Source organism: Plodia interpunctella, chromosome 4 (genome assembly GCF_027563975.2).
Source record: "Plodia interpunctella isolate USDA-ARS_2022_Savannah chromosome 4, ilPloInte3.2, whole genome shotgun sequence".
Taxonomy (NCBI): Eukaryota; Metazoa; Arthropoda; class Insecta; order Lepidoptera; family Pyralidae; genus Plodia; species Plodia interpunctella.
The window spans coordinates 1,770,651-1,782,879 of NC_071297.1; the positions used below are offsets into that span (position 1 = coordinate 1,770,651).

The window sequence follows — 12,229 nt, forward strand, 5'->3', positions numbered from 1 at the left end:
GTGCCGGGACGTGGACGTGCTAGTAGTAATGTAAATCTGTGACCAAGCCCGTCCGTGTTTTTATTTCTAGATTAACTTCTTAGTTAGGTATTTTATATGAATATAATAATATTATTATTATAATTTCTAATTATCGTAATCATCTAGTCATACCTGTTAGTACTTTAACTCATGTGATCCGTTTCCGTTTTCCGCCATTTCTCTAGTTACCCTGCATTACCGGTTTATGGGAAAACCCGATATAAACATATATAAATTCAAACCTTTTCTTCCATTATATCTGCGTGTCTCATAACAAGTTGTTGATCTGGTGTCCTAGGTAAGCGAAAACCGAGACACAGCAACGCGACGCGCCATTATCAGATGCGTCAAATAAGCCAATACTTTCCTAAGACATACATCCATGTATGTCATTCCTGTCGCGCAAGCATAGCGTCGCATCGTGCAACTTTCCGACACTCGCCTAGGACGTCGGGCGATGATCAGGTTTTTCTTGCTTTGTTTGTTGGACTTTGGAACTACCTTTTCAGGTTCTTTGCATATACGTCCAACGTGATACTATTCATTTGGTTACTTAGATCTATTTAACGCTGAAAAATTGTATCAAAATTACGAAGACGCTCTGGACGCCAGAGGTTATGACATGGTTTTCCCTAGACTCTAGGGACTCCACTCCATGTATAATATCTAGGCCCTAGAAATTACACCAAGGAGTGGAGTCCCTAGACTAAGACACTACAAGTACACTTTGCTCAGTGCAAGGTGTGGTAGTGGGGGAAGCGTTATAATTCCTTGAGTTCTCCTCACAAGTTCTTAATAAGGAAAACCTGGTAATTAATAATAAAGTTTAGTTAAATAGGTGATTTTCAAGTGGAATATCGGTAGCACCACACCATAGATAAAAGAAATATTAGCACGATACAGAGCAGCGCTGGAAGAGCATAACGCGCGAAAAGAAAAACTTGACGTTTGACAGTTCTCTATTGACAGAATAGGGTGCGTTGTATATTTCAACACTTAAATGGGTGTGAAAAAATAACAACAACGCGCACGTGATAATTAATGTCACTTTAAGCCATCAGCTTTGTTAGTTACGCGTTTAAAGTTCTATTTTTTTGTTTCTGATCAAGATCCTGTGCCCAGCAATCCACTACTGCCACACAACAACAACAGACTAGATAAAAAAAAATTTTTTTTGACCTGTTAGAGAATACCTAGCCTATTATAAGTCTCAGTGTATATTTCTTAAAAAAATATATTTTTTATTGTGCGTCGAATGAATCAATATACATTATGAGTATGAACAAAGCTGCTATACAGCCCCCCTTACCCCTCTCGAGGTCGTCCTCCCCTCCCCTGGCGAAAGGAACTTTCACTCTTGGAATTTGGCGGCGCGTGTTGACGTCATCTTTGCGTAATGTGATGCAACGACATATGCATTCATTTTTGAATGCAATGTCGTTGTGTTAGTGTAACCCGAAAACCCATTTTTAGTGGAAGTTTTTAAAGCCAAAAATTTGAGTTTGAAATTCTTTACAAAATTAAAAAAATATTTATATTTCATCAATTTACAGTCGATGCAACAAATTCTGTGAATTTCCTATACCTGGGTACTTATTAAAAAGATATATAGATATGATTGGGTAAGTAGATAGGTACATTTTATTTTCGATGATTAGATAAACGCCATTTTTTAAAATCCGAATATAGTTTTATCTAATCTCTCAATACAAAAAGTTACTCACTGTGGTACCTAATTATTACTTTTATCTAACATAAACTATATTTTTTGTAGTTTATTCTTATTCTTCTTGTTTTTCAGATAAATATAGAGAAAACGTGTATGTTATTTTATGTTTAAACTAAATTTAACACTAGATATAACTGAAACTGTGTACAAGATTTCTGTCACAATGAGATGTATGAAGGAGGTCATTCTAAAGCCCCATGGAAGCCAATTTTTTAAAACATTTTGTCTATCTGTGAATTTCTAGATAATAATCTTCTTCATAGTCGTATTCCTCATGTCTGAGGGTCGTGGTCATTACGTGGAATTAAACACACACAACAACTTTCTTGGCATTATTAATGGAGTGGTATGCCATTGCCTTCGCCATTTCACACACAAGTTAATGATCAACCAGTGTGCAGGTTTCCTCACGACGTTTTCCTTCACCGGAGATAATATTATATACCACTAAATTAAATGTGATGTGGTTTGCACAGATATCCTCAGATATAAACAGAAACATATTCCGAATCTGAAAACTTTTCATGTAACATAATTACTTATTAATATTAGCATTTGCCTGCGGCTTCGCTCGCGTTTATTTCGTACGTACGTTCAAACGCGACACGTTGCTTAGATTCCGAGATATCGATAATAATATGTATCGATATCTCGCAATCTAAGCAACGTGTCGCGATGAAAACTTTACCAGATTTTTAGTTAGACCTTCCGCTATACAATTTTAAAAACCTCATAAAATTCCATTCAGTAGTTTTTGCGTGATGCGCGAACAAACATACTACAGACAGACACAAAAATAAAATGATTTGGCTTCTGTTGATCCCATACAGACCTCCCCCATAATTACTTTCATTTAACACGTTTCCAATGTACAGACCCCGCTCACAGTTTAATTATATGTTTACATTATTTGATGTTGCACTGTTGGATCCTGCACTCGATTTGCGAAAGTGGCAGTTGAGGAGCTATCGCAATGGTCGCTCACGGGATTTGTGACCAAGTAATTATAATTTTGAGATCCTCTGCGCTTGGGTAGGCACGTTAAAGCCGTGTTGGTCCTGGTTGTAACTGCAGCCGTTAAAACCCAACAATCTGCATTGGGCCCGTATTGGGGGTCATGGCACATCATCCTTATCGAAAAACGCCCCTCACAGTATAGATATGAAAGTGACTATATACTGATGAAGTTGCAAAAATTCAGTAGGTAGGTACCTACTTAATTATCTAATTCAAACAATCATTATGTTATTGGTTCTTTATCTTTAAAAGTACTTTATCTTTACTTTATCGACAAAGTAGTTGACTTTATCTATAAGATAACTTAGCTAGCTCAGCGATATCAACAAAATAAAACAAACAAGTAAAATGGCCATTAAAATTTATTGTGACATTACAATGAATAATAACACTAGATTAGTTTGGTACAATATTACAATTAATAATTATTTTCGACGCTAACTGCGTCTATATATAACTTAAACACAAACTTTATTTCATAGGATACCGTCACCTGAATATTGCAAATACATTTGACAATATTTACATCGGCGGGTCTCAAATAATCACAATTTACAAATTTTGCCCCGAATAAAAAAAATTATGTCTATTTGGCACAAAATTCTCAAAAAAATATATATCCAAAACCAAATTTTCAATCACTTACTCCGCCGCTAAAATAAACTAAGGCATAAATATTTTTTGACATAACTTGTCGTGATTTTGACATAACTTGTCGTGATTTTGACATAACTTGTCGTTAATTTGACATAACTTGTCGTTAATTTGACATAACTTGTCTTTAATTTGACATAACTTGTCGTTAATTTGTATTATTTTAACATTAAACGTTTCATATTCAAATAAAACTATTATTTAATAATATAACCTTACATTTCTCGAGAATAATCTCATTTTATATCACTTATACGAGTACTTACACCTAATCGCTCAAAGCAAGACATAGGCGTAGTATAACTTATTAAGTACCTTTTTTTTATTTTTTTTAAAATTGCCTTTTATAATAACTATGTTCAGTATATTTACAGAACACTTAAATCCTAAAAGTTCATAGAACGTACTAGAAATATATCATAGATATATGGGATAAACATTACCAGCTTTCGTAGACGGCAAGCGGATTGAGTCGATTAATAATCGATTAAATGTTACCGTCTTGCCATCCCCTAGTCGCCGGTAAAAAAAAACTTAAACACTAACGCATACAGCGAGGTTCCCGTCCAATAGAATTCTAGAGAAAATTACCTTTCTCGAATTTTATGGAGGGATGATGACGCCTTCGATTCGCAGCCAATGAGACTGTCGAAAATTCGGTCGTCGACAAACTCAATTACTGAGTCAAGTTTTGCTTGTGAGTGGCAAAACTTCACCAGTATTCACCAAGTCCGCATTACCGCGGTACACACACTTATTTACATTTTCATAAATATTTACACTAACTTAGATATAAATACTAGAGTATTTATAACGAGTACGGATGGCAGAATTGGTAGACGAGCCTTTGACTCCTTTCGGTTTTCTTCATTATGCCTTTCTTGTAGTATTGCCTGATGCTTCTGGACAGCTTATCATAGTTCATTGCAGGTCTGTTCTTTCTCTTTCCCCACAGTCTAGCGACGCGCACTGAATCCTCAATCTTAAACACACCGTTACCTGCGAAAACACGACTTGAATTAAACAATTGCCATTTAAACATTCAGATTTTAATCTGACTTTTGGTTGGAGCATTAAATACAGCGAACATCTAAACAGATACGTTTGGGGAATTCCAATTAATGGTAAACGAAACATTTTTCATCGTCAATCCAGCTCATGAATCAAGCACCGAAAAGGATAAAGTCTTAAATGCCTTTGCGCATAATGGACAATAAATCGTAACAATGCGTTAGAGCTTATCGTCTCAGACTGGTCACGACGCAAAATTAACCTTTGCCTGAGTTTGTAGTATTTTATTATATGTACAGCTAACAAAACTACATGAATAAGTTACAATCATACAGGCTAATAAACTAGAATTTAAATTAACTGAAATTCTTCAAATGATACCATAGCTTTTTTAAAGATAATGAATCTTAAAATAGGCCTATAGTTATTAGGCTATATGGAAAATCTAATGAGTACCAAAAACCTTAGTTGACTGTACATAACAGATGGCAAGTAACTGGTTGCTCACCTTGGCTATTGAGAATGTCGCTGTGCCAACGATATCCCACTAACAATATATTCTATTTTGAGAATGATAATTTAATATAGACTATAGGGAAAATATGTATGAAAATTGAAGTAAATGCAATGGAAAATTACTAGATTTATGTGACTCCAATCAATTAAAATGATGGTCAATTAAAAACACAATAGTTGGTTCAGGTCTTGTAGTAAGAAACAAAGGAATCGCTCGTATCGTTCGAGGAGGCGTGTTTAAAACAGAATAAGATACAATTTTATCATTTCAGCTTATCACGAACCAGTTTGATGAACTTAATAATTATATAAATAATATACGACACGCGATACTATGATTGAAACAGGCTTTGTGTATTTGATGTGGATTATGGAGAGGAAAATTTTCGTCAGGAGATCCGTTACAGTAAGTATTACTAATATTTTCAATCGCATCTAACGGTACGAAATGAAGACCTACAAATAACCATATGACATACAACCAAATTTGATGATGATGAATGATTTGATGAACCTATATCATCGTCATCTAAAACGCTAATTAATATTGTAGACATTATCAAATTACAAGCAAGACATTTGACACCATACTCCCTCTATGCTAATTAACCGTCTTCATATGATTTATATTTACTCCTGTCGATAAATCGCGTATAACAAGCAAACCAAAAGTACCGAGTATGTTGATTTATGTATTAGCATACTACTGAGAAATAGTCGTGGACTAGTAAATTAGTTTTAGATAAGGCTTCGTTGATTAAAATAATTAATTGTGAACGTTTGATGAATTTATAATGGCTCGAATTAGGTTGTTGCACATTATATCTTGAAAATTATATATATAATACATCCGTTGGCTAGACTGTGATATTTCATTTTAATGTATTATCACTGCAATGTTAATTAATCTTTTTTCAGGTCTGAAGAAAAGAAAAGAAATAAACAGATTTAACATAATCTCAATCTACTAAATCCAGAAAGTACTATAGATATATAATCACATGAATATTTGCGTCAAAACTAGATAAGAATAAGCTTTAATCAGATAAGTAAGATTGTATAAAAAAACAATGCGCTAAAAAAAACAGTGACCTAATACTTGAATTGTGTTTGCCGATAATTGGTTTATCTCAATGTTGGTTACATGAGTAAAACATGAAACGTGGAAGTACTCTTATCAACATTATTGGACCTGTGTCCAACACACCCTAAACTGATAAATATAAAACCGATAAAGTTCATACTACAATTTTAAGAACATGGTGACATCAAGCATTATATATTAATTCAAACTAACAAAATGTTCTATTCCCATATTCATTACAAATATACATACCAGACGAACCTGATTCATGGCTTAGCTTACTAAATTACCTACATATACATAAAAATACTAATGCCTCCTTCTCAAGCTTAAAATTCATGATATTGGTAAAATGAGATTTTTCGAGGCGTGTGTATTATGCTAGCTCTAAAATAGGCCCTTTCTATATTATAGTCCTGTATATGACGACGTCAGAAAGGCATTAATAGACTTCATAACAGAAACAACAATGGAAAAGAGTTTTGACGTCATAAAATCAATGCCAAATCTACAAAATCTAAAGGACATCATAATATTTTTAGCGGATATTCTAGCTTTAGATAGCTTCATATTCGTGAGTGTACATAAGGATGATATATGTGTAAATGGTACGTACTTCGATCTAACCACCGAATCGCAGACCCATGGATGTGCGGAGATGCGAGCAACTCCTTCAAGAATTGCCAGAGGTGGATGTGTGTGCTCCCAGACTTTGCTTTGCCGCCGGCCGTGTTGGCACTAGTGCCCGCTGATTCTGAGTCGTCGTCTGCAAAAAATAAAAAGATTTAAGTAACCAAAATACCAACAGATAAAAGATTTCTTTATGTCATATAGTCAATCCTACTCAGTCAATGGTCCCTGTCCCTGTGATTGTTTACTTTAATATTTTCAGCAAAAACTTGATTTATTGGTCATCAATAAGGTAAAGTAACACACAATGCTTAAGATTGTATCTTAAATTGTTTTTTTTTTTTTAATAACAAGAATAATTCGCTTATTATTACTGCATATTGTGATAGCTTTAATATTTTAATCAGAAATTTACTAAACTCCATGTTTTTATAGGTAGTCAGTAATACTATAATTATAGCATATATTTCAGCATATGCGACCTATATGCATGTTAAGTTTAACATTGACATGAAATCTGGATTATTACAAACGATTTTGGATCATTATCGATGATAATAAGGGCTATGAAGCGCAAGAAACGTGTTGTGGTTTCTAGGAACATTATCGTTTTTATTAACAGCTTCTATGAAGTCGTAGCTTGGCTTAATGGTGCTAATATTTTCAGAAGGGAAAGCTTCATTAATAACATGTCGTATTGAGGCAATATGTTTTATCCAAGCTTTTATTGATTTCTTAATAATCATAAAATCGTAACATTTAGTTCTTTATATTGCCTAGCCGAGAATATTCCGAAAATTATGGACCAATTGAATGATATATGTAAATACATATCATATTATTAAATTCTATGGTTAAAACTAAAAAAAAATAGGTGAAGATCTACTTTTTCGTGAACGACGTAAACATTATATTTTTCTCGCATCGCTGCTGACCTTCGCCGTAGATTATACAAACAGACCGATATTCGTACATCTTCATATAAACAGAAGTCTGACGAACCTCTAAACAGTTAAATAGCAACATTCTATTTAAAGAAGAAAGCAAGTGTTGAATGGAATGTTTACATACGATTTGAAGGAAACGAGATGATTTCTGCAGACGATTTTGAAATGTAACTTCAAGGAGATAAAGTTAAAGTCGATAGTGTAGTAGCTAATGCTCAAGAAACGAATGAAAGAAACCTAGGACAAAGTGACACTTACGGCAGCGGCTCAAAGTCGTCAACAAGTAGTTTTGCGGACAAGAAAATCGAGTTGAGATGCATTTTGAGCCGTATGTGCGTAGTGATAATAAAATTTTTGTGATGTCTGATTCTTTAGAAGAGACATGTGACCTTGTGGCGTAGCGACCATATTAACTGGGTCGTCGGGAAATGCTGCAAAAAGCAGACTTCACGTATAAGGCTCTCAAGGGAGTGCAGAATGGCAATAAGACGTCTCTGATTGATGGATTAACTGTTTCTGGGTGTGGTACCTGATTGGACGACTTAGAATCCAATTCATATTATTCTAAATTGTTGGTCATTGATTTTAGATTAGAGCTTGCACTAGACCTATTGATAAATCTTGTGAGATAAATGTGATGTCTCCTGGCAAGTTCATCACATAGATTGTACATAAACATTTTTCGTTCGCAGAAATCAAAGATGTTAACGAATTATATGTTCGTCTTAATAAAACTGGTATGATTACATGATAAATATAACACGAACGGACATAAATTACCACGTACATGGTAAATGTTTTTTTTACCATGTATGGTAAATATTTTTTTACCATGTTCACAAAAATTAGCAAAATGAATGCTTTTTTCTCCCAGATGTAAATAAGAATATAAATAAGTAGGAATGAAGTAAATATCTATTCGTAGAAAAAAGTTATTGAAATAGAATATTTGATGAAGATACGAAATAAATAAGTGCCTATCAACAGTAGCTTAAATACTGGTTTAATCAATAAATAATATTCCACATTATCTTAATCTTTACTTTTAATCTAGAGATAATTAATAATAATAATATTTGAATATAATGTTTATAATCCTTCAAAAAGTTTTTCCTCCTGCAGGCATGATAATAGTTTCCTCTATTCACAATCGTCACGATTCTTCTTTGGGAGTATTATTTAACTGATTTCATTAAGAAGGAAGAGATTCTCAATTAGTTATTTTTTTCCTTTACAATTTCTGCAATATAGTTTTCAATCTGAAGCTGGCTCTATGTGTCCGCTGCACCTGTCCATATATCATTAGCTAGTTTGTCTTGTTCGGTCGTATGTGTGTCGGTACTGTCTGTATCTCCTAACGGTGGATCACAATGCTATATTGCATTGATGAGAGTTATTTATGCTATTTCAATTAGTCAACACATCAGACTTAGATCGCAAAAATATGACATTGATGTTAAATTACCGTGAAGGTTATTAAAAAATATACATATATAGAATGTCTGTCTGATTTAATAACAACCTAAAATTTTAGTTTAATTTATAATAGTTATTTAAAACCTTGAAAGTTGAGATGAATCAGATTTTAAATCTTGTTAAAGAAACATGAAGTAATATAAAATATATTGTATAGACCGTGATCAGACCTGTTGTTTTGTATAGTTCGGAATGTTGGGCCACCAAGGTGACGGATAAAAGGCGACTGCATGTTGCGGAGATGAGGACGCTTCGATGGATGTGTGGAGTGACAAGGATGGATAAGACAACGAATATGTGAGAGGAAGTCTCAAGGTAACACCAATCATAGAAAAATTGGAAAGTAATAGGCTTCGATGGTATGGTCACGTTATGAGAAGGAAGGAAAATAATATTGTAAGAAAGGTTATGGATTTGAAATTGAATTCCAAAGTAGTCGGGGCAGGCCATAGAAGAGGTGGATTGAGTGCGTTAGGCAGGATATGGCTAAAAAGGAAGTAACAGATCGGTTAACATCAGACAGGGAGAAGTGGATGAGGCTGACATGCTGTACCGACCCCACATAAAGTGGGATAAGTGTAGGCTGATGATGATGAAAAAATATTGTATCACAGAATGATAATTATCTATTATAATTGATAGATTCAACTCACCATCGCTCATGTCGTCAGCTGATGGTAGAACAGCGGGCGTTGGTTTCGGAGAAGCTTGCTGTTCAGGCCATTGCGATGTTCTCCACGCTTCATGTCGAGCGGCTTTCCAAATTTCCAGCTGAGCATATAAAGTACTTCCTCCCTGAATCAAAAGAGAGCAAATTTAATAACGATAATCGTCATAATTCAACAATTCCACTAATTTTATATGCATGTTTTGAAATAAATATTCCGTTTTATATAATGAATCTGTCTGATGATGTAAGAGCATTAGATCGATTAGATCATCCCTATCCTTTCACGTTTGAGGCATTCGAAGATTGAAATAAACTTAATGGACTTTGTATGCAACTTGTATCTACTTGCAGTGGAACGTGTTAGTCGATGTCACAAGACTTTCATCGGCCTTGGAGAAAGTCGAGGCAGTGGCGCGTACGATGACAACAATTACCTGCCCACTTGAACGAGTGTACTCGTCGATTAACCGCTCTTTGACAAGACAGCCTTTTCAAATTGGCTGCGTTATGTAATTAGTCCCAATGGATGAATACCCATTCATAAGTGATATTTTATTCTAAAAGTTTTTAGATTAACACGTCAATTATTTCCATTGACTCTAATAATACATTATTTAGTTAAAATGTATATAAACCTCAGTGTTTGTTGAGTTTAAAATAAGTTATCAATATCAAATTAGAAAGAGGGCTATAAAAGTCGACTTGACCGACATAATGATTGCAAAATGCATCGCTTCTGTTGGTAAACAAGTCACAGCGCAATTGGGCTTACATAAGAAATGGGCGACCACGCTTCCCTAAACGGATTTCCTTAACAAGCTGACCGTAACAGATTTATTCGCGTAACAGATGCCTTTCCTACATCAAATTGGTACAAATTGCAGAGAAAATACTCCTATAATTAATAGGAATACTGTTTGCATACTTGTATGAAGAGAATTTAAGTGGGAAGAATTCCGTAAGGACTGTAGCAAGTGAAAATTTTTAATGTAATAGCAAATAAGCATAATATTGCAGTAAGTATAAAATGGATTGCAATATACTATACTTTATTCCATGAGACTATGCAATAAATAAATAGAATGAAACAGAACATTGCATCATTATTGAAACAATACACGAATTATCATTATCAGCTCATAAAGCAAACAGTGATAACGTTATCAACATTAAAGGTACATTGAGTGGCTCAATCATATTAAATTCATTGAATAAATGGAAAATTTGAAGTTGACGAGGACGTATTTTAAAATGTACATTGTAAAATACCGCTATTGTAGGAAAATAAAGATTACCGTACAAATAACATTAATAAATCCTCTAAGGCATGGCACATTTAAGGAAATATAACGCTATAAAATGAAAATCTGAAATTACTTTTTGCAGTGGGCAATAATTATAAATATATAAATTTTTTGAGACGTTAACTAAAGATGTGATTAGCTTTATTTGTCTCTGTCTAAACATTTCACGGAATATTGTATTTTATTAACCGTCATTTAATAAAGTTATTTTAGAAATCGCAAGAAGTAGCACAATATTGTGTGTCACCGCCATCATGAATTGAATGATGTGCTATTAAGCCAGACCAGTGGTTACGAGGAACCACGAAATGATGTAAGCCGACAAACGCAAAAAAATATAGGAAGCAATTATTAAAATGACTGGTGATGATCTAAAGATCAAAGTTATTGGTTGACTAAACAACAATCAGTATAGAATCGACTATGAGATTGTTTTTGGGATAGATTACATTATAACAAGATTTTAATAAGTGACAGTAAAGAAAAAAATCATTGCAACTTTTCAAACATTCAAATTCTACATCATGTAATTGAAATTGTAAAGCATTGTGCTTATGTTATTAATTGATTATGTACTGTACATGTGACTTTGATTGAGTAAGGTCATCACAGTCGTGTGTGATCTATGTAAACATCGACTATCAGTTGATAGACTTTGTTCTCGTATCACACGCCCTCGATCCAGTCCAGGGTTAAATGTTTAATCAAATAAATAAAACAACTTGCGCTACTTTATTTCGAGAAGAGACTGTAGCGAATATATAACTAAATAATCTTCATCGAATTTTCCGAATTATCTTTCAAGCGTTAAATAAAATATGCCTTTAGGAGGTCGAAATGATGTTTCGCATCTTGATAAAAATATTATGCACTTGGTAAGTAGAGAAGGCACCTGTTGACAGTGAAGACTTTAATAAATTTTTGTCATTCTTAAATATAGACTCGATTTATCTAATGTTAGAAATATTTTCGGTCGTAGATAAAAGGCGAATGAAAAAAATCCAAAATATGTAAAATGCAACGATAGTCTCGATAAAGAAATTTCTTTGTGGTCAACGTAAAAGATAATTAGTAAGATGATAAATAATTATAAAAAAATAAAGACAATCATATTACTATGAGTCGCTAGTGTCGCCAAGCCAATGACTTTAAATTCAAATGATGATTATA

General features: G+C 33.7%; 1 protein-coding gene across 4 annotated transcripts in view; it reads right to left on the bottom strand.

Annotated features, from left to right (window-relative positions):
- Positions 1-3,111: 3,111 nt before the first annotated feature.
- The window catches only part of Ets98B (Ets at 98B), a 36,573-nt gene continuing 27,455 nt past the window's right edge, over positions 3,112-12,229 (bottom strand). For all 4 annotated transcript variants that reach the window (XM_053743899.2, XM_053743898.1, XM_053743901.2 and 1 more), the window contains exons 4-6: positions 9,739-9,880; positions 6,649-6,798; positions 3,112-4,420 (exon numbers count right to left, since the gene is read on the bottom strand). In XM_053743899.2, the coding sequence (XP_053599874.1) occupies positions 4,230-4,420; positions 6,649-6,798; positions 9,739-9,880 (483 nt within the window). In that variant the 3' untranslated portion in view covers positions 3,112-4,229. The remainder of the gene's footprint in view (positions 4,421-6,648; positions 6,799-9,738; positions 9,881-12,229) is intronic.